This window comes from Drosophila eugracilis, unplaced genomic scaffold (genome assembly GCF_018153835.1).
Source record: "Drosophila eugracilis isolate 14026-0451.02 unplaced genomic scaffold, ASM1815383v1 contig_575, whole genome shotgun sequence".
In the NCBI taxonomy this organism is placed as follows: Eukaryota; Metazoa; Arthropoda; class Insecta; order Diptera; family Drosophilidae; genus Drosophila; species Drosophila eugracilis.
Genome location: NW_024573454.1, coordinates 167,923 through 190,791, shown reverse-complemented (window position 1 = coordinate 190,791; position 22,869 = coordinate 167,923). Strand labels below are relative to the sequence as shown.

The 22,869-nt window shown below is 37.6% G+C and overlaps 1 protein-coding gene across 1 annotated transcript in view; it reads left to right on the top strand.

Annotated features, from left to right (window-relative positions):
• The window catches only part of LOC108110964 (zinc finger protein chinmo), a 49,689-nt gene that overhangs the window by 20,408 nt on the left and 6,412 nt on the right, over nt 1-22,869 (top strand). The window contains 2 exon segments of the mRNA XM_041819320.1: nt 13,464-13,514; nt 18,514-19,187. Of these exon segments, the coding sequence (XP_041675254.1) occupies nt 19,073-19,187 (115 nt within the window). The 5' untranslated portion in view covers nt 13,464-13,514; nt 18,514-19,072.

The following is a 22,869-nucleotide window of genomic DNA, read 5'->3' as shown; positions in this document are numbered from 1 at the left end:
AGGGAATAATACAAAAAAAAAAAACAACAACAAACAAAAATCAAGCAAAGTTGCCGGCGCAGTCGCAGGCTGCAACAACAAACAGCACTAAAACGGAAAAGATAAATCAAAAAGTAGCCAAGCACACTCACAAATGCAATCAAAAAGAAAACAAAATCTAAAGAAGAGACCGCAAAAAAAAGAGAGCAAAAAAGCTAGCAATAAACAGTTTGATCCGTTTTCTGTTGTTGTTAGTCTTGTTGTTGAGCAAATAACTGCATTTGACCTTGTTTCGATCTGCTTTTGTATGGGTTAGCTTAGAACAAACAAGATATATACACACACACACCCTATATACTTATGTATGTGCCAGAAAGAGAAGGCGATAGCATGCTGTGTGCATGCGAATTCATATTTGCGAATTTTTGGTGCTTGTTTGCTTTGCTTTGAATTTTCGCTGCGCACGGAAAAGGGGACAAGACGAGAGAAAGATAGGTAAATAAAGGCAGTATAGACCCGGCACAAGTGTTTAATGGGGTATTAAATATTTAAATATAGTTTTTAATGGGGGATTTATTTTATTTTTTTTTATATTTTAAAGCGATAAAAATAATAATAAATAAAATGTAATTGTTAACGTTTTCAAATTTATTTTGTAAGCTTATAAATATCGAAATAAATTGGTATATATTTTTTTATAGGGTATCACAAAGTCTTTAAAAGAACCCTTCTCTTCGTTTGCATTTATATTCTCTGCTTTTAATTCAGCTGCGCATGGCAGCAGCAATTCCACAACAACAAAAAAAGAAACAGAACTCCCACGAAAAAATTCCCCAAAAATGGGAAATTTCTGCAAAATACCCCCATATCTTTCCCACACGTTTTCTCCCTATCTCTTTCGCTTGACGTGCAATTTCTGTTTTGCTAATTCTTGTTGCTTGGCCAAAAACAAACAAAAAAAGAAGCAAAATCAAAATGTAGGTTAAATTTACGGAAATTGCGACGATGGCGCAGACATATACAAAAAGTATATGTATGTGTGTGCTTGGTATAAAAATATAAATTAGCTATAAAGCAAAAACAAAGCAAAACAGATACGTGTTCAGATAGCACACTCACACACACACACACATGCAGACGTACATACATAAGAATAAATAAAATATGGTTGTTGTTCTTTTCCCAATGATGTTCTGTATCTAATTTCTGTCAGTGTATGTGTGGATTATGCAATAATATGAGCGAAAAAGACAAAGTAAGATAGTCTGAACGAGTGACTAATGATATGGAATCAGCTGCAAACAGGTGCAAAAAGCAAGATAAAAGTAGTTATTTTCTAAAGTAATTAACTAACTGCGAGTGGTAAACAAATTCTCAAAGGCCAATCAGTTTTAAAGTTCTTATTGGAGGGTCTTGAGTGGAAATGAACAGTTAAAGTTTCGCCATTTGCGCGCATCCAATCAGAATGCATTTACATTGAGGAGAACGAGACAGTTGCTGCACGATCGTTGCATTCTTCTCTTTCGTTCGGGTTTATTTATGGTTTGTTTTTTTTTGCATTTTTTGCTTGGCTTGTCGTTGCAATTTTATTTCGCATGCGCTTTCGACTTCGTGCGCTGAATTTTAATTCGTCGGTTTCTTGCACGAAGTGACTTCGTGATCGAAAAGTTGTTGTTTTCGTTGTCTGTGCTCGGGCATGCAGTGTTCTTATTGGATGAGCCAATTGGAATGCAGTTGGGAGCAAAAAAATTAAGATGAAATAAAGTTTATTCTTAAAAATATTTATAAAAAACCTGAATTTACTTGTAAAAAAAGAAAAATAAGCAAAAACAAATCAGAAATTCATTTCTAAAACGTAAAAACTTTAGATTTTAGGATTAGAAATAAGTATTTAAGTTATTTAATTTTCATTCATAAAGTTTAAAGTGTAAAACCAAAAACTAATAAATTTTTCGATTTTCTTTTCTTTATAGGTAAATATTTTCCACCTCTTTGATCATCAAAAAGTAACCACCCTCAGTAAGTGCTTAAGCCCAATGAGATACAGTATCTTTAGAATCTTTGGCTAGTCATGCCTCAGTTGCAGGCGAGACCTGCCACGTCATGTTCAAACAATTCCGCAGTCTAAAGTGCGTTAAGCAATTTCAGTAAACCAACCCCCTCCCACCCATCCAATTGCCATGAAAACCAGATCCATCATCTGGCCAGATGGAACCAAAAAAAAAAGAAAACTTTAAGCCACCACCGAAAGTGCTGCCACACCCCCACTGCGAGTAACTTCCCCTTTTCGGGTGGGATGCTAGCCGCTTGCAACGAAAATAAAAATGCAATTTTCAAAATCACGGCCGGAAAAAAGAGGAAAAACTTCCTTACGGGCACGTGCTGATAATGAAGCCGACCTTTTTTGGTGCATGCACCATCCCCCTCCCCCCATATTGAGCTGTTAGGGGTAGCTCTTATTGCCTTGGTCCTTTCAGTCTAATCCCTGACTGCAGCCCAGCTGCCGCTGCTGCTGCATCAAAGGATTTCGTGGCGCCCAACCCTCGAGTGCAACTGCAACAAAATTTTCAGCCATGGGTTAATTAAGCGTTGCGTCTTTGTTGCAATAGCCATGGCTTGTTTTTTCGTTGTTGTTGTTAAGGGTTGCAAGATGCGGTAAGCTGTCCAAATTGCCAATGCGACAGGCGCTGCGCGTGTGCCGCCTCACAACTAATTGCAGTTCCTGTTCAGAAAATCAAAAAAAAAAAAAAAATGTTAAAGGATAATGGAAAGAGTTTGGCGGAAAACGGGTTTCCCCTTGCGTTGTGGTCTGGCAACTTTCTATACAAAGTTGCTTTGAGTAAGGATTTGGTTTTGGTTATCAAAATGTGAGAACAGAGCTATAGCTTGGTAGTTTTTGTTAAGGGATTATTTGTGATAGAAAATGTTATGTAAGAGATATTAGGATTTAATGTAAGTTCGGAGATTACAAAGTACTTTTTTATGTTTTTAAAGCTGCTTAAGGGAAGGATTTCAAAGGTTTTTAGATAAAATTGCATCTTAGAGAGATTTTTGTAATAAAACTTTAATAATATTTTGTGTTTACATCTTATTTAGGCAAGAAAAATCAGGAAAATTTAGATAGATAAACACTTTTTTCTTAATAAACTAAATACAAACTAAAGTTAACTTTCGTTATAACTCAACACCTGAAAGTTTTTTTGTTTTTCCTTGCTTTTTCCTTCCCAAAACTCTTCAAGCAGCAAATAATTTGTTGTCATGTCCAAAAAGCAAGAAAGTCCTTTTTGCGGGCAGTTGTTTTTTTTCCGCCATTCTAGGGAAAATGAACAAAAAGCAATCCTCGTCTTATTGCTGCCTCAATTTGACACATTTTCAATAGTCACCCTTGGGGATCCTTACCCCCGCCCATCCCTTTGATTTTCCTTACCACCAATGCAGCTCCCTCATCAATCTGCAAGGAGAAAAGGCAAAGGCAAAGGAAAAACATTTATCCTGCTTGATGCCTATGTAGTGGGACAAAAAGGAAAACCGAATGGAAAAGCCAAGGAGAAGAAAAGAGTCACGCCTTTGCGTTGGTTATGTTTTTTTTTCTCCTCTTTTTCGAGGAAAACTTTGTTGTAACATTTCGTTGCCGCCTGTGCTCAATTGCCCAACACCAACAACAACAACTTGGACTTTTTTAATAACACAGCAAAAGAGAATTTAACTTTTGTTGCTTACGTCATTGGAAATGCCATTTTCTTTTCGCTTTTTTTTTTTTTTTTTTGGCAAGTGCGTGACTTTTTTGGGGGGCAGTTTTTTTTAAGGAATGAGAAGGGCTAGGAAAAAGCAACTTTAATGACATTTTGTTGTAGGATTTTGTTGAGAAAAAAAGCTTAAAAGTGGACACAAATAGGGGGAGAAATGTACACAAAAAAAGCAGAAAAATTTGAAAATTTAGAGCTAAAAAATAATCAAAAAAAATTTAATCTGAAAAACTAACCAAATTTTGAAGTATTTTTTGACAAACGTAAGTTAAACTTTTCTGAAAACTTTAAAATACTTTAAAGAATATCTCAAACTCTTCTTTTGTTTTTTTAAGTGTATTCACCTCCCGATAGCATCTTCCAACCACTCATCCTTTATTTTTTGTAAGCTTTCCTCTGCTGCTCTCTCCTCCTCTCCGCATTCAATGCACGTCCAATGAAAATGATTGTGTATACGCCTCAGTGCCCCGCGGCAAATGCGTGCGGCATGAGTAATTAGCAGACGCAGGACACTCTGCAGGATACACACACACACACACACACGCACACTCTCTTACTTTCTAATAATTGCCTAATTGCGTTAGCCCAAAATTATGCTGCATTTTTGCACTTCAAAGACGGCAATCGACATTTTTTCGGACCATCTCACGTTTACTCATACAACTTTCTCTTTCTCGAGGGAAATTGTGTTTTTGTTGTTGTTGTTTTTGTTTTCTGGCTAAAACTGGGTGACAATTTGCTGCACAAGTGCGTGACAAGGAGTGCGTTAGTGTGCGTGTGTGTGCGTGTGCAACCCCCAAAAAATACATATACATCCCACCCTTAGCCTGGAAATTGGGCTCGCAAGAAAATTGATTTTTCCGCAGTTTTCCCGTTTTGCTGGCTGCAGTCTGCGTTTTATGTGTGCGCTCCTTTTTGGACTCCTGCGAGTGCTCATCTCCTTGGGGTCCTTGTACATAGGCATAAATTATGTGCGTGTTTTTGAGTTTAGGAGGAGGTGGTGGGGAGAAGAGGCGGGTGGTGGGGAGCAAAACACTGCGCCTGTGCGTTTTTTTTTTTTTGTGGGGGTATTGTTTTGACACTTTTCTTGGAGGTGATTTGCAGCAGCATCTGCAGAAGTCCGAAAGGGATTCCCAACTGGACAAATGTGTGTTCTTGGAAATGTCAAGGATTTATGGGTGGGAAGTGGCCTGTAGAGGTGCTTTGGCTATGGCTTGGCCTTCTTATGATTTTTATTTTTGTATAAAAAACAAAGTCTTTAAATATGTTTTACTCTAAAAAACAGTTTAAACTAAAATCACATTAAGGACAAGGCAAACTTCAAGCTTAACTATTTTTTTAAAATAATTTTTAAAGAATTTCCAAAATCTTTTGACCAAAAAATGTCTCATAATATTAAGTTGTCAAAAAAGTCTTGCGGTATTTTTGTTAGTAGGCGCTGAATGCGCGTAGTTCTTGTTTTATACGTCGCATCAGGTCATACTATACCTTTTTGGAAAGCTCATTCCACGCGCTAACACGTGTTTGATTGATTGTCTTTTCTTTTAAGTCGTTCGTGAGTTATAGCGTCGCAATCTTAAAGCAAAATAAAGAGACAATACGGCATATTTTACAGGCAAAAATGCATCGCAAGCCGCCAATAAAATTTGTGCAGTTTATGGACTCGATCCAGTTTCCATTTCCACCGCACAATGATGGTATCAACGTTTTCGTTCTGGTGTAGAGGTGGTCGAAGATGCGCCACGCTCTGAGTTTTTTGCCAATAGGGCAGCGAGCTTCTATGAGAGGGGCATTATGAAGTTGGCATCTCGTTGGGAACGCGTCATCGCACTAAACGGCGCATATTTGACTTGAATCGCATTATTGTAACCAATTTTATATCGCAAGACTTTTTTGACAACCTAATGTATATATTTTTATTCTAAATATTTTCTTAAAAATAAATGAATTTTACACAAAACCCACATCAACCTCTGGAAAACCCTTAAATTTATTCATAACTTTCCAAGCATTCATAAATTTTTTCATCTACAAAAATCATACAAAGATATTTCTTTTTTTGCATTCAATATTTAAATTAAATTATTATTTTTTTTTCGCCCAACGACACAACCCTTAACGAGTTATGCGTGTGCTGGCCACGCCCACTGGCTGAATGAAAATCACTTGACTTTTCATTAATAAAATTGGCAGCAGACGTCTGTTAGCAGGGGGAAAGTTGGGAGTTTTTCAATGGCCAAACCTATATGCATTTAAGACTTGTTTTTGTTTTTGGTTTTTTTTTTACATAAACCAAAATTCGAACCCTTTTTTTCATTGTTAAATTTTAAAATTTTTTTTTTGGTTGGCGTCAAGTGTGGCACGCAGAATGCGGCTTAGCGAAAAAGTGAAAGGTTCTGCGAGTCGCGAGTTGCGAATTTCCGAAAAACTTCTTTAAAACATGGCTAGTAGACCCAACTCACCCATCACAGACTGCAGCAGCAACCCCAAAAAATCCAAACATAATTTTGAAAAAACATAAAAAATTGTTTTCCATACGCATTAATGCAGCAATGCGTAGGCAAAGTATTAAGTTCAAGGAAGGGGAAATTGCGGTGGCCAGACTTGGTTGTGATTATATAGAATATATATATGGGGTTAGTCCTTCTTTAACAGTCTTTTGATATGAGGAAAAGTGTGGGTTTATTATTTATTACTTCTTTTTTTTTTAGGAATACTTTCTGTGTTTTTTCAAGAGATTGATTAAGGGAAAGGCTTTGTTTTGGTTTAATGGGTTGGCTTAACAGGATCTGGTTGGGTATTCAGATTAAAGGGGCTTAAAATTGATTAAGGAATAGAGTTTCTTATTAAAAAATAACAATAATTAATAGTCTTTAACCAATTATGGGAGTTTTGTTGGTAAATTTTAATATTTAAAGACAAAAACTTTGTTTTCCAAAAAATGATTTTCTGTCAAGATTTCCTCATAGTTCTTTCATATTTCCTCTTTTCATTATCAAACTTAAGAGGCAACTCTTTTACCAACTACTTCAACAGCCATTACCTTTGTTTGTTTTCAACTTTAGGCCTAGGCCTAGGCTTGTTGGTCTCCCAAAATTCTCCTTGCCACAGCCCCCTCCTTCAGCATTTAACCTCCCGAAGCCTCCTCTCCTTAAATCGCTGTTCAAAATTCAATGAGCAAAGTGCCGCCTGGACGTTGAATTTATTGAAAAATCATGATATGTAACCATCAAATAACCGCAGGAAGGGGCTTCAGAGAAGGGTAGGGTTTTGTGGCTGATAGCCAGGAAGAAAGCTAGAGAGTCTGGACCTGAATTTTGCTTTTCCCCAATGCTAAGAGTTTGAGTTTGATTCCACAGTTTTTCCGAGTCTGAGGCCTGGGTCTGGTCTGGCATGGAAAAGCGTCGATATGACAGCTTGACTGAACTAAAACCGCGTTGCCAATGCTAGACAAAAGGCCAAAACACACACACAAGGAGGAGGCAATGGGGGGTAACACACACGCATGATGGCCAGAAACCAGGACCAGGAAATATGATTTTTTCGTGCTTGTTGAGCAGCAACAGTTTTTCCATGGTTTGGTAAAGAGGAAAATGGCTAGAGCCTACCATGCCTACCATGCCACACACGCTGATTGACGTGCCTTTTATTGATGCTCTTGATTGGTTTTTACCTTTTTACACAGACATGCGGGCGGTGTCCGCTAAGCTTGCCACCTTGCCCAACCAGTCGTTAGTTCAATATGTGCGTCAGTGTCTGGTGCGGTGCCACGCCTCCTGGTTATGATTTTTATTACAGGTGGGAGACGAGCTGAGCCCAAGGATGATATAACAACAACAACAACGTCGTCGTCGTTCCTCTGATGAATTGCTGCTGGTCCTTCGTATTTACCTAAAAAATTTCCGCGCTTTTCAGTTTTCCCTCCATCACTTTTTTTTTTGTTTGTTTCTATTTTCCCGTAGCATCGTTGTTGTTTAATTTTTTATGCACATAGAGGGATTAGTAAGGGGGGGTGGGGGCTTGAAAATCTATTTGCGTTTTTAATCAAATGTTCAAATGTTGAACGCATATCGCATAGGCTTTGGATATATCCCTCGGTTTGTTTAACTTTTATATCGTAATTGCATATCTCTTAAAAAAAAGGAAAAAGATAGGAAAAGAGAGGGATAGAGAGGTGAAGAGAGGGTTAGAAAGGGTGAGCGAGGGAGGCCAAACAAACTAATCAAATGTCTGCCCTCGTCCTGCTTCTATCGCCACTTCCGCTTCCGTTTTTTGTTGCTGTTATAAGGACAGCTCATCCTCGTTTCGCTAATGCCATAATCCTTGCTGCGTCCACTGTAGCCCAGGCATATCCTGATATCCCAGGCATATCCTGCCCCTGTCCTTTCCTCGTGTATTAAATCGATGAAGTATTAACGACTTAATTGCATGTTTGTCAGACATTTTGCATTGACCCTCTCGCAACCTCGCAATCTCGCCCCCCTCCTTCTATCACCTTCGTTTTATCAGAAGTTTATTATCCTTTTTCTTGTTCTGCCTTCGCAGAAGAGGCGTTGCAGTCGAGTCCTGCGGGCTACGCTCATTTCGGGAAATGCGAATTCGATTAAAGTAATGACTTTTTGAGTAGCCCTCAAGGGGGACGGTGGATGTAGCTGGCTCAGGTGGGTGATGGTGGTGTGAGAAAATTTCGTTTATTAAGGGAGTTGGGGGATAAGGAAAGGAAGAAGAAAAGAGGCCTAAAAAGTTTATAAGAAATAAGTTATTGATTTTGCGGGAAAATCGTTTTGAAATTACCCCAGAAAATGTGGTAGGAAAAATGGGATATTCATGAGGAAAAAATGTTTAAAAAATAAGAAAAATTTGGGTTAGTAAAGTAATCAGTTTAAGATTTTTGAAAGTTAATGGAAGGATATAGAAAGAAATATAAATTAAAGTAGAAAATCTTGTCTCTCTTCTAGTCTTCCTAAACCCAAACTGCACTTTCCTCCTACACAGCCCCAAAACCCCTAACTAAAACCCACAAAAGCCTACTGTCTTTTCCTTGCTTTTCCTTTACTAATTCCAATCCAATTCCCTTTCTAACAAATACAAAACAACAGCAGCTTAACTTACTAATTGACAGGCAAGCAAAAATATTTACGTACTCAAGTCCAAACATTCTAATCAATGCACTGCAAGGGACAAAGGAAAGGCCTAAAAAAATCTAAAAAAAAAAGAGAGAAGCTGCTACACTCATAGATTTCAGGTCTAGAGAATATACTATTAGAAAGAGTGTTTTGGGGGAGGTCCAGATGGCAGGACAACGAAAACGAAGCCTTTCAAACAAACAACAATCGTTGTTGAAAGGGGGAAGGGCTAGCAAGCCGCCCAGTGAAATTCATCAAAGCTACCCAAACCCAGAAAAAAAGAACGCTTGGAAAAACATCCTTGTACTCAGTCCAAATGTCAAAATGCGTCGAAGCGAACATCATTGGATTTGTGATTGAACAGAAATTTCCATACATTTCTCTTTCGTTAGCTTCCCAGCCCCAGTCCAGAGCTTTTCTTTCGCCTGCCCATTTTCATTTAGAAAATGCATGCTGGAGTGATAATACCAACAGCAAAAACCAGGCAGTTTGAGGCCGGACAACCTTCATTAGTCCATCCTTCTGTTCTTTTTGTTTTTTGTTTTATTTTTTTGTACTTTTTTTTTAACAGAGAATCGAAAATTTATATTTACGGAATTGTAAGTTATGCACTCGAATGATTCTCGCACTGTGAATTGTCTGTCAAATGTCGCGACAGCCGGAATTTCCCCAACTCTTAATTTTCTTTTTCCTCTTTTTTTGATTTTTTGCCTTTCCAGAGTGGTTTTCCCTGTTAGAACCACCCCACTCCCCCGCTTGCCAAACGACATCCTCGTCAATAATTGTGTGTAAAACGCTTTCAGTTTTACATTTCAATCTTAATTTAGTTTCTGGCAAAACGTTTGCTTGCCAATTTCTGACCAACGGCTAAAAGGGGTTTTTCGTACTGACCAGGCGAAATGTGAAAAGTTAGGAATGAGTTTGGTTGGTATTTAAGGATTTATTTGGTGGGGTGGTTAGGTGGCTTAGGCAAATTGTTATTCCGTTTTTGTTGTTTTCTTTTTTTTTGCCATTTGGCCAGTTGATCTTTTGGCTAATGAAGTTTGTCATTGAGCTTTATTTAATTTGCTGATGATGGCTAACAGCAAAGGGGGTTTGGTTAAGGCTGGCAATAAAAAGATGGCTTAAAAAAGGTTTGATAGGAGATTGGTTAATGATTTTTTTTTTGAAGAGAATTTAAGATGTCTTTGGAGGGTTAAGTTGTAAAGATTTCTCTTTTAATGATTAAAGTTAAAAAGTAGATCAAAAATAGCTTTAGTTTTTATCCTTATCAATACTGATTTTTGTCACATTCTGACTCACAAAAAATCTTTAAAAATTCCTGCAAAAAACATATACATCCAGTTTTTCATCTCTTTATTAAACTTTCCCTTCTTGCACTTCCCCTTAAAACCTTCAACCTCTCACTAACTGCCCACATCGTTAGTCTAGCCCTCCCCCTCTCCCTTACCAAATCTTGAAATGTTTCCGTAAAACTTTGACAGTTTTCGAATTCAAGATGACAATTTGAGCTGTCACACGCAAAGGTAGCACAAATGGATGGCGTTAGCTTAAGTGGGGGCCAGAGGTCACTTCTTCTATTGCCCACCTGCAGCTGTCAGTCTCATTTCTCCCCCATCTCTTCACATTTCCTAACTTTCGATCTATCTGCAGAATTGCTTAAAAACAATTGCGCATACGACGCGTGGCCTGCGTGAAAATTGCAACATTACAACGTGTTTCGGAAAATGTTTAAGGAGAGGGAGGGGAAGGGAGTAAGGGGCTTTCTCCATCTAATAGAGGGTGAGTTCTTGTGTCTGTCCATCGCTTGGACATTCCTGCCAGTTACCTTTTTGACATTTGATTGAGATTTGTTATCGGCGAATTCATCAATGATATATACAATAAAAATACACACGCATAGCCAGAGGAGGGATGCTTTTCCAGCCAGACTGAGAGTCCAAAAAAAAAAAAAAAACAGAAGAAAAAACCCACCCAAAAAAACCTGAAAGGTAGAGGCAGTGACCATTCATTCTGTTGGTGTCTGCTGCTCTTGGCCTAAAGTGGGTGAGATGAAGCCAGTGGCAGGGCCATAGTTATCGTCCTGGACCAGTGACATTTCTGGCCCAGGCACAGCTACTGTGCGTTACTTCTATTAGATTTTTCCTGTACCATAGCTGCTTCCCATAGAAGGGGGACAGCAAAAGCAGCCCAAGCAGCTGTTGTTTGGACCTGCCCGTAACCCATACCTCTCTCTCTTTCACCCAGCTTGTTGTGTATTTTTGCAATAAACCAAGGAAAAAACTGGTTTGGGGGCGAGCCACGGCCAGTGTAGTAGAACTGGCCATGCGTGTACCTTTCGATCCTTGTGTGACATTTGAATTCGGCAGAGAGAAAAATGGGAAAAGTGGGAAGGGGAAAAGGGAGTTGGACTTTTCTTTCATATAACTTTTGGCTGGATACCATCAACCTCTCCCCCCCATTTGTAGGCCAACGTTTGCGTATCTATTTTTTAATTTTGCTGACGAGGCACGAAAACATACAAAACGCAATTGTTCCCAACGTCCACAATGCACATTCCACTAACTCTGTGCTGGGAGCTAGCTCCTTCTCTACAGCTTCTGGTTTTTGTGTCCTCCTGACATGTGTGCGTCTCATGCTGATAAGCAGGAGCTAGCCAGCTAGGGGAAGGGGTTCTATTCAGGGGGTTAGCCAAGCCCCCCAGGATCCCCAGACTCCCCCAAAAAACGAAAAAAACGAAAACCCCAACGCCAAATGAAAAGTTAAACTGTGTGACGCATTGGAAATGCTGGGTGGGGGAGAGGGTTTTGGTGCAGCCATGAGAGCCATGAGGATGTTTGATTCGACTTGCCAAGGAGAAAAACTCAAACTCTTAAACCTTTGTTGGCATGGCGTGATGAATATTTACTGCGTGCGCTAACTGCTAACTACCTACAGGTATTCCCCATTTTTTGACATTTTTAATTGGGTTTGAGCAGGTGGCCATTCAGGGGGTTAAAAGGGGGCCGGGGGGAGTAAACTTTTTGCCACTTTACGCTTGTCTATAGCACAGTGTTCGCCATGATTGAAAGCCAGCCAGGGTTTCGATTCAAGGGTTCGATTTCAAAAAGGTAACTTAGACAGCTATTAAAGGTTAACTTTTGAAATTTGATTTGCAAATCAGAAATAAAGTCATTAACATGACAGATAGGTTAGGTTTTTGTGATTGATTAACTTGTATTTTACGACTCTTTATACGAGGTGTGTTCAAAAAGTAAGGTGACTTTTCAAATTTCGCGGGCAACATATTTTCGATTATCGATTTTTTTGTTTTGTTATATTGGTACACTCTTCCCTAACATCTGTACCAAGTTTCAATGGAACATCCTCTTTTGTTTGGTTGTGAGAGGCGTAAAGTTACAAGTTATTTTGCGAGCTCGGCGATTTTTTGCTATCGAAAAATATGGATCAAAGGATTTGCATCAAATTTTGTGTAAAAAAAAAATTAAGTGCTCTGAAACACTTGAAATGTTGACAGTGGCATACGGTGAAACTGTTCTGAGTAAAAAAAATGTGTACAAGTGGTACAAACTCTTCCAAGATGGCCGGGAAGATGCCAATGACCAGCCTCGCTCTGGACGCCAAGCACGTCAACAATGATGAAAACGTTCAAGCAGTGACGAAAATTGTTTTGGAAAATCGTCGAATCACTATCAGAGAAGTTGCTGAAGATGTCGGTATATCGCTTGGCTCGTGCCATGAAATTTTTTCAAACGTTTTGGGTATGAGTCGTGTGTCAGCGAAGTTTGTTCCGAAATTGCTGAATTTTGACCAAAAGAACCGTCGCATGAGCATCGCTCAAGAGCTGTTGAATGACGTCAACGACGACCCAGATTTACTCAAAAGGGTCATAACTGGTGACGAATCATGGGTATATGGTTATGATATCGAAACCAAAGCCCAATCGTCCCAATGGAAGAGCCCAGGCGAGCCAAGACCGAAAAAGCACGCCAAGTTCGATCAAATGTCAAAGTTTTGATCACTGTTTTCTTCGATTACCATGGCGTGGTGCATCAGGAGTTCTTACCATATGGTCGTACGGTCAATAAACAGTATTATCTGGAAGTTATGCGCCGTTTGCGAGAAGCAATACGAAAGAAACGTCCAGAATTGTGGAAAAACAATTCATGGCTTTTGCATCACGATAATGCCCCTGCTCACTCATCTTTGCTTGTGAGAGATTTTTTGGCCAAAAACAACACCACAATAATGCCTCAGCCACCATATTCACCGGATTTGGCCCCATGTGACTTTTTCTTGTTCCCAAAACTGAAGAGACCTATGAAAGGACGGAGATTTGCAACGATTGAAGAGATAAAGACTGCATCGCTGCAAGAGCTCAAGGCTATACCGAAAAGTGCTTATGGGAAGTGCTTTGAGGATTGGAAAAACCGTTGGCATAAGTGTATTGTATCTGAGGGGGATTACTTTGAAGGGGACAACATAAATATTGATAAATAAATTAATAGTTTTTCTTGAAAATACAAAGTCACCTTACTTTTTGAACACACCTCGTACATACAAATCAAACTCTTAACTAATTTTCTTTATTTTCTATCTTTTTTCCTTTCAGGTAACTATGCCCGCTCAAGCATTTCCCAACTGGGGTCAAAGTTATCTCATTGTAAGTTCAGAACTGGAACTTTACTATATAAACTCTACTATATACTCCCTAATTACATTATTCTAAGTAATTAATTTGAGGGATCCTCCAACTCTTATTCATAGTTTTCATATTCATAGTCCAAAAACTACAACTTGTAATTGCGACAAGGCAAGCGTATCTTCTAGATACATTTTTCTTCTGTCAACTTGCACTGCATTAACACGAGATACTTTTTGGTTTGCCTGCCCAGCCAAGCGTATTAACTTAACTGTCAACCTGTATTTGTGTTAACTGCTTTTTTCTTGCCTCTTTTTTTTTGTGTTTTTTGATGGCAACTCATTTTCCTGCATTTCAAGTTGGTTGCATTTCCCTGCATAGCTAATTACCAAAGCCATGCTCGAGTTTTCTTAGTGGAAAAGAGGTGAAATTTGTTGGGAAATTATGAGTGTACTAGAGTAATGATGGAAACTGTAATAAGTTCCGCTGAAAAACTAAAATCAAATGTTAAACCTTACTTAAAAAATCGATCAAATTCAACCTGAAAGATATCCAATTTGCAAAGCTTCTTCAAGCATAGAAAGCCGACTTAGATTTGTCTAGAAATCAAACAAGTTTCCCTCCCTCAATTCCCATTGCAATTATTATATGCGGTGATAACCGCTCAAAAGCAGCTAAGAAGTTACTCAATTGCCAGATGCACCTGATGCACCGCCTGCTGGGCTGCTGCTTATCTCAGCGTGATGCAAGGATATGTCATAACTCAGATAACCATCCAGCCAAGCCTCCTTTTCTTCAAATACATACTCTTTTTTTTTATGCAATATGCACAGAGGCAGAGACTTTACTTTGATGTCTATCTTGCCTCCCTGTGGCGCCTCAAAGTTACCACCGCCAGAAACTGGCGCTGTGAATTATGCGACATTTATTCTTGTCTTCTAGCAACTGCACATCTGCCGATGTTTTGCTATTATGCGAACATGTGTAATAGTATCTAAGGTTGATAATCGAGCGGGGGGATTTCCCTTCGAAGATCTGCAGTTTGGTAGCTGTCAAAGCCAGGCCCTTGTGTGGCCAAAAAGGGGAGTGGCTAAGGTGTGCTGAGATACAGATTTTCTTAATCCTGCCTCTGAGATGTCATGTGCAGTTCTACTTTTCTTTTTTGCCAATGTAATGTTATCAAATAGCTTTTTTTGGCTGGGTTTTAAATGTCAAAGGTCGGTTATGGGATATTTCTTTACTCAAGAGTTGGCTAATAGGTTGTAAGGGGAGATCTTTAAATATTTGGTAGAAAATAATGACTAGGATATTAATTAACTTATTACAAAAGTTTTCCTTACGTAGGCTTTTCCTTTTCTTTCAAAATCTCTCAAAAAATTCCAACAAAAAAACTTAAAAATAGTTAAAATGTATTCCAAGCACATTTTCTTTATTGACGATGAAAGAGACATGAAAAGGCATGATTGGCAGTCCTTAGTAGATGGCTTAAACCGTTTGCTGACACTTTTATGGATTTTGATGCTAGCCTGTCTGCTGTTTTTCTTGCTAAACCAAATTGGAATCTTTGAGTTGCCACCAAGAAGAAAGAACAGCAAGCTAAGTGAAGTCTAAAGATACTTCTTACTTTAAGATATATAACAAAAAATGACAACAAGATTTCATAATCTGCTTGATTTTTTCAAAATAAATTGCCTTTCAAAGCTAACAAGAATGTCGGAAATCTATAGTTGTATCTATAAATATGTATCTGTGCTTATTAAAAGATACAACAGCTGACCACTTGAGTTATGCTAGCCAACTGCACTCAACTGAACTGAAGACCAAAAAAGTAGAGAGACAAAAATATGAATCACGGAATTGAATTGACTGAATTTTCTGTCTTAATAGTTAACAAGGTCAATTAGATGAAATGCCATCAGCAAAATATAACAATTAAATATTCGAACTTTGATGAAGGCAAGTCGTTGTGGGTTTGTTGTAGTTGAAAAATAAAAAACCACAAAAATGTTAGAAAAATATAAATGAAAATCAAAACAAAAATTTAGATTTCTTTTTGGGAATATTTCTTGGGAAGTCTCTTAACTTTTAAAGCTGCTTTTCTTTTAAGATTTATCACGCAACTTCCTTTTCTTCTTTTCCTTGCTAAAAGTGCGTTGCTATTTTTGACTGAAGATCAACCCTCTCAACCTCCCCTTTTAAGCTATAACTTCCCGATTCAGATACTACTTCTTCCTGTCCCAATACAAAGACACTGAAAGGACCTACAAAAAGCAGCTTTTATTTCATTTGTATGCATGTGTGTGTGTGTGTGCTATATGTATCTGTGTTTGTGAAAAGGATTTACGCCTTTTTTATTGTATTTCCTTGTACTTTTCGCACATCTCTCAGCTTTGTTGTTGTTTGTTTTGGAGGCAGATAGGTTACCAGATACCTGAGCTCTATGATTTCGCCTTGAGACTGCCATTCAGGTGCGTTTTCTCTCTATTTATCTCTCTGTCTCTCTATTATATATATACATATATATATCTAACAAAAAACAAGACGGGTTATATACTATTTGTGATCTATTTTTTGGCCTTTGGCTTCGTGTTTTTTTTTTTGCTTTTATTCTCCTTTCATTTTGGCTGCGAGCTGAGCATTTGTTGTAACTGAAAAGGCATTTCAAATGCAGCTGCGTAAATTCCATTGCGTATTCCCTGTCTCGCAATAATAACAACAATGAAAAGCAGGCTTTAGGATATGTAGAGTTTGGTTTTGCTAAAAGTACAGTTGTGTTAAAAAGCTAGCTAGAGGCTAGAAGCTAACCAAGTGCAGAAGTAAAGAAGTTTTTATAGAGGTTTTTGTAAAGGGCAAGTTGGGGTTGTTCTTTTTGAAAGCAATCGCTGAGGTGGTAAACGTTTTCTAGAAGGTTGCTTTTTTGGTAAGGAAAGAATGTGAAGTTGAGTTTTGGAAGATCATATTAGTTGACCCTTTCTGAAAGTAAAAGTAGCTAAGAATTGGTATATGAACTAAATGAAGAACTTATTATTTTAGTTTAAGGTGGATTTTCGATTTGATAAGCCTTATTAGGTATGGGGTATTATGTATATATCATATTATATCATTATATCAGACCTTAAGTGGTTAAATAAGAGGACTTATATTCGAAAGAGCAGTTTCTGTTGGTTATCATACAGAAGTTAGGACTCTGTCGAATGTAGTACTAAATCTGAAATTACTTTATAGAACTTATTAGATCAGCTAAAGAGGCCTTTAACCTTTTTTAAAAACCCTTTTAAAGCCTGGTTTTATGTGTATTTTATATACAAAATAGTCTTATAGGTTGATTTATTAGGCAAAAGTTTGTGTAGTAACCATTCTTGAAAGTAGCGCCACCTATGAAATAAATTCAAAACTTCTAAGCTAAAAATGGTTTTTCCTTTTAAGAAGAAAGCCTTTTATTACCACTTTTAGGCTTAATGTTACATTAAAATACAAATATAGTTCTAAAATATCTTCTTGCAGTGCTTCTTAAAACTTGAATCACTCCATTAGTAACCATTCTTGAAAGTAGCGCCACCTATGAAATAAATTTAAAATTTCTACCCTAAAAATGATTTTTGCCTTAAAAAGAAAGACTTTTATTACCACTTTTAGGCTTAGTTTTACATTAAAATACTAATATAGTTGTAAAATATCTTCTTGCAGTGCTCCTTAAAACTCGAATCACTCCATTAGTAATCATTCTTGAAAGTAGCGCCACCTATGAAGTAAATTCAAATCTTCTAAGCTAAAAATGATTTTTCCCTTAAGAAGAAAGCCTTTTATAACCACTTTTAGACTTAGTATTATGATTTAAATATAAATATAGTTTTAAAATATCTTCTTGCAGTGCTCCTTAAAGCTTAAATCACTTCAATTTTTAATATATAACTTCAACTTTCAGTGTAACTTAGACTTTTCCCTAGGCAGACAGCATTTATTTCTCAATTTAATAAACCCTAACAAACTCAGTACCACAATATAAACATAAATATACTTCCAATCAAATACCAAATTATCTCCTTGATTTACACCTTATAACCTTAATCAATCTGATCAATTTCTCCCAATCTTTAAATCATTCTTATACCCAAGGCTAGCCCTTTGGCTTTTCCCTTTGCCCCTACCTAACGAGTGAATTCCAGTTGCCGGGACTCTGCAAACTGCAAACTTCCCAGGAATTTCTTAATAGCTTTTTACCGATATCTTTTTTTAAGCCCTGCTCTTTCCCCTCTTTCCTCTGGCTTAAAAATGAAACCGTTGATTTTGATGGCCAAGAAAAAAGAGCAAAGAAGAGAGAGAGAGAGACAGCCTGCTTCTTTTTTTTGGCAGCTTCCACAAAAGTTGCGGGGCCGCATTTTTCTAACGATTAAACAAATTCGAAGAAAACAAACGCATCTCTCATGCAACGAGGCAGCCTCACCTGCAGTTTCCAGGAATTGCCAAAGGATTGGTTATAGTCGGAGGGGGGGATCGAAGGGGTAGAAACCGTAGACGAGGAGTCAGAAATCAGAAAGTTTGTGTCTTCTCGCGCGTTGCATCAAAAACCTTTTTCGAAGCGGCGGCATTTTTTTTTTTTTTTTGACTTGGCCAGCTCAGAATTCCCAGAATTGAATCGTATATCTTGGGGAGTTTTTTTCTTTTTGCTTTTTTTGGTTCTTTCTAAATGCTCGATTAATTTCTAATAAATTGGTCGGAAATGCTGCAGGCGAAAGATAGAGTTACCAACACGAATGCGATGCAGTTTGTGGCTGTATTGGGCCAAGAAAGACTTTAAACTTTGCGCCTGGCCTTTTGAAATTTGAGTTTGTCCGAGAACGTAATTCTCGGAACTAACTTGGATTGGGAGGGATATAGCCCTTTTTTGCAACCTGCATCAACTTGGCCTTTAGGTTGAAAAGCATATAAAGCAGGCATTGGATTTGCCATTAGGTTTTCTGTCAAACGCATCGAAACCTTAACTAATCGTCAAATATCATTTTCGTCATTCTCATTGCAGCATTTGGCGTGTTCGGATTTCGGATTTCTCGACAAGTTTTCTGGTTAAATTTCTATGCCAACAACGCTGGCAACAACGATAACAACAATAATAAAAAACAATTTATTATTATTAATAAAGTTAGCAGCGGAAGTGATTAGAAAACCGGAAATAATCGCAACAATTGTGAACGTAACGAGGACGACACACAAGAAATTAACTAAACAATTGCAAAATTCCCTTTGGCTAAGGATTTGCAGCGGCCGAATTGCTTTTATGCTCTGCTGGCAGCTACAAAATTCCACAAAATTCCATTTTGGCAATACGAAAACAAACAAATCAATTTGCAACAACAACAACATCTATAGAACATTAGAAAAACAACAGGAAAATCCAAAAAAATTGGCAACAATCAACGTAAACAACGACGACGTTGCCGTTGTCGCCATTCTGGCGCCTTTCATACAAATTATAACCTGAAATTTATAAAATTCGATACGGATACGGATCGGTATAAGGATATAGACGATATAGACAATATAGACGGTGCAGCGACGGAGGACGAACAACTGCTGGCAAAATGGAGCAGCAGCAGTTCTGCCTCAAGTGGAACAGTTATTCGTCAAATTTGGCAATAACATTCTCGAATCTGTTCAAATCGGATCTGCTGGCCGATGTCACATTATCCTGCGATGGTAAGTGTTAATCTTTATATATATATATTATATTTTTATATATATTTAAGTAAAGAAATATTCAAAACTGACAGATAAGTCAAAGCTACAAAGTATCATTGTCAATGTCAGAAATTTTTGTGTAGTAACTGATAAGGAATTACTATAAATGGCTTTCATTCAGTTTTTACTATAAAAATTCAGAATGTTCCGGCTAAATTATTTAGAAAAATTTTCATTAGTATTGTTTCTTTTATGAAAAATAAAACCAGAAGTTAGGGAAGAAAGTTATTATATCATTAAATTGACTTATTATTATTTACCTATAACTCGGCTACTTTTCCTTTTATTTTTCCCTGCTTTTCATGTTTATTTTCATTCTGCGTTAATAAGCCGGTGAATCAGACATTGATTTCTTTTTGCCTTTTCTTTTTTTTCTTTCTGTTTGTTAGAGACGCGAAACTGGAAGTGGCTTTTATGGCTTGTCTCGTCCTTGTCTGTCAGCCACATCCCAACCCATCCCATACCCATACCCATCCCTCATCCATCCCTCGAGTTCGTTTCTAGCCAGCCTGTGCCTGTCTGCTAGTTCATTTACGGCCTTTTACTACAGTTTTTATGCTGGCTTATTAAATGGCGAATATAAATGCGGGCAAACCTATATACTTCATATATAGAATATATATATATTTGTCTGTTTGTTTTATGTATTTTATTCAGGCCTTTGACTGAGGTCAGTTACTTGGAAGCTCTCTCTCTCTTTTTGGGTATACGAGATGTATGTTTTTGGGACCCTTGTTAACCTTATTTTGCTTCCCTTTTGATTTGGGTTTAAATATTTTGGGTGTTTATGTGTCCTGAGACGTTGCTTGGCTGGCTTACTTTTATGGTTATTAGGTATTTTATTTTATTTTCCTTGTAGCTTAACCTTGGCTAATATGATTCAGTTAGCAGCTTGTTTGCTGGTTTAAATTTTACAAGAATTTTTGAGGGAATTTTAGGTCTTATCCTAACGCATATTGGTCATACATGAGAAAGGATTTGTGTTTTATTTTTTTCAGTGATTCAATAGCAGAGGCTGACTGGGGGATTAAAAGGGGGGGTTGTCTAGAATGGGTTTGAACGGGGAGTAGCTAAAGCAGACAGTTCTCCCCAAAAAACCAAAACCTGAAACCCTTTTTGGCTTCCGGTTCCGCAGTTCCTCAGCTCCTCTCGTTACCCGTTTGTCATTCATATCAATCGAAGTGTGGTACTACTTTTGATTAAAATTTTCAACGTTACACCCCAGCAAATACACCGCCACATCACCACCTCCTCTTTTTCTAACCCTTTGACTGTTTTTAATTGTGGTTTTTAATATTTCTTTCGAGGGGGGTTTCTAGGTGGTGTTAGATGGAGTCCATCCATGTTTGATTTGGCTTCACTTTCTCATCTCTCCGTTCTCGGTACTCGGCTCTTTTGTCCATTTCGAAATGAAGCATTAAATATTTGTCCGTCTGTGAAAACAAAAGCAAATAACGTATGTTTTTTATTGTTTTTAATATTCATGTGCAGATTTTTAGCTTGCCTTTTTTTTGGTTTTTATAAAAATTTCATTTATTTTTTCTTGATTGAAAAAAAAGGGGGATAGGATGCATTTTGGGTTTTAGACTTTGGGGGCATATTTAGCACTTGAGAAATGAGCATTTTTAGCCAAATGAACATTTGCTTAGCCTTGGGCTGAGGTTTTTAATGGGGTACTACAGTATGAGGGGGTGTTTAGAGGGGAAGAGTCTTAACGATTTAAAGGGTTGAAATGTTAAAAAATTTTGCAAATTTTTATATCCAGAAAGAAATCTTTAAAAAGGCAACTAGTCTCTACTAGTAAACACCACGTGCAGGCTTATTCATGAAGCCTTTTGATTAAGATTATTCCCACTAATTTTTGACCATAAAAACAGAAAGTACAAGGCACTTGAGTCGATGTTATTGCCAAACTGCATAAAAGGCAAAAAAACTAACAAAAAAAAACGAACCCACAAAATCAAAACAAATTGCGGAGTAAATGAAAAAACGAACGCAGAGAACGTAAACAAGCTGAGAAGTAGCTGGAATAATATATATTATATATCATTTCTTTATCAAGGCCAGCAAAAGTGTATGTGTGCTGCTTTTTTTTGGCGTTTCCATTGTGGTGATTGTGACCCAATTTCTGTTGTATCAAGTGTTAGAAAATCCAGCAGAAAAAAATAATAATAAAAAAAAAAAGAAACTGATACATAATCGCCAGAATGCGAATAAAAGTTTTCAAAAAGTATGTGTTGTTATTGAGTGGCATATGTTAAATGCAATTTGCGTAGTCTGGTATATTAATCAAAGCGATTATATAATACATTTTCAGCGAGAAGAGCTAATCAGTGACGACGCAATATCGCGCATACGCCGCGTATGCTTGAATCACTTCCGAGATTTGTGTTTTTTTTTTGCTTTTTTCGGGGCTTGTGCATTGCGTTTTTGACCTTGATGTCGTGTTTTACTTATACTTTTTTTCCACAGCTGTCTTGCCTCATGAATTGAGTTCTTTTTTGATTTTTTTTTTGGTTGGTTATCAGCTCTTATCAGCTGGTAAGCATTGAGGCAAGAATTGACACAATTTGGTTGAATTTCACATCTATATATATATATAGAAATAGAGACTGCACTGCACGATAAGCTGGCTATAAACAAAAAGAAGAGGAAAGTAAAGAAAATGAAAACTTTGAGTGAGGAAGAAGAAATGTTTCTTAATGCATTTTTCGCTTCAGCTGCTACAGAAATTTCACAAAGTGCCACAGCAAGTGAAAAAAAGTGTCAAACTTGAAATATATTCATGAACAATGTCAGCGGGTAAATATTAGCCGTTCTCCTCTCTCTCTCTCTCTCTCTCTCTGTCTCTTTCTATATATATATATATATAATAATATCTATCCCAAAACACTGCTGTGCAAGTGTCGTTTCAATTTGGCTTAAGTAATGCTCGCAGCTAACACAACAAGTGCCCCATAAAAGAAAAGACATAACTTTCAGTCTTCTGTGTCACATCAACCAACCACCCACCCACCTCCCTCTTCCAAAAAAAAAAAAATGTATAAGGAAAACCCAAAAAGAGAGACAAGAAAAGCGTGAAAAATTGTAACGAAACGATTATATACATACACACACAACCACCAGAGAGCACATCAAAATACACTTAGAATGAAAATACTTTCTTAGAGTGAAAGGCATTTGCCACCCACATTGCGTATACGCTGGGTGGGCTGGGCTGTATGTCAGGTAGCCAGGATACAAAAGATTGCCAAGAGCCAAGACCAAGACGACATTGATGTTGAATAATAACTCAGACAGAGCTGCTTTCCCCCCTCCCACACAAACACACACACACAGACACACGTACAGAAGAAAATCACGAAATGAGAGCGAGTTACAGATGAAAAGCTCCCTTTTGTGTCTGTGTAGTCAAGAGCGAGGAAATCATTTCCTTCTTGCTGCGGCTTTTATTGTCCTCCGCGTGTACGTGTTTATGTGAGAGTGCTAAACGTGTATATATATATAGATATATATATATTTGACATGATTTTTTATGAGTTCAAGGTCTCGGTTAGCGTTCCGGCGCCACCTGTTGGCTATCTTTTATGGGTCGTGATGGGTCTTAAATGAAGAAAGATGCTTTAATCGGAAAACCCTT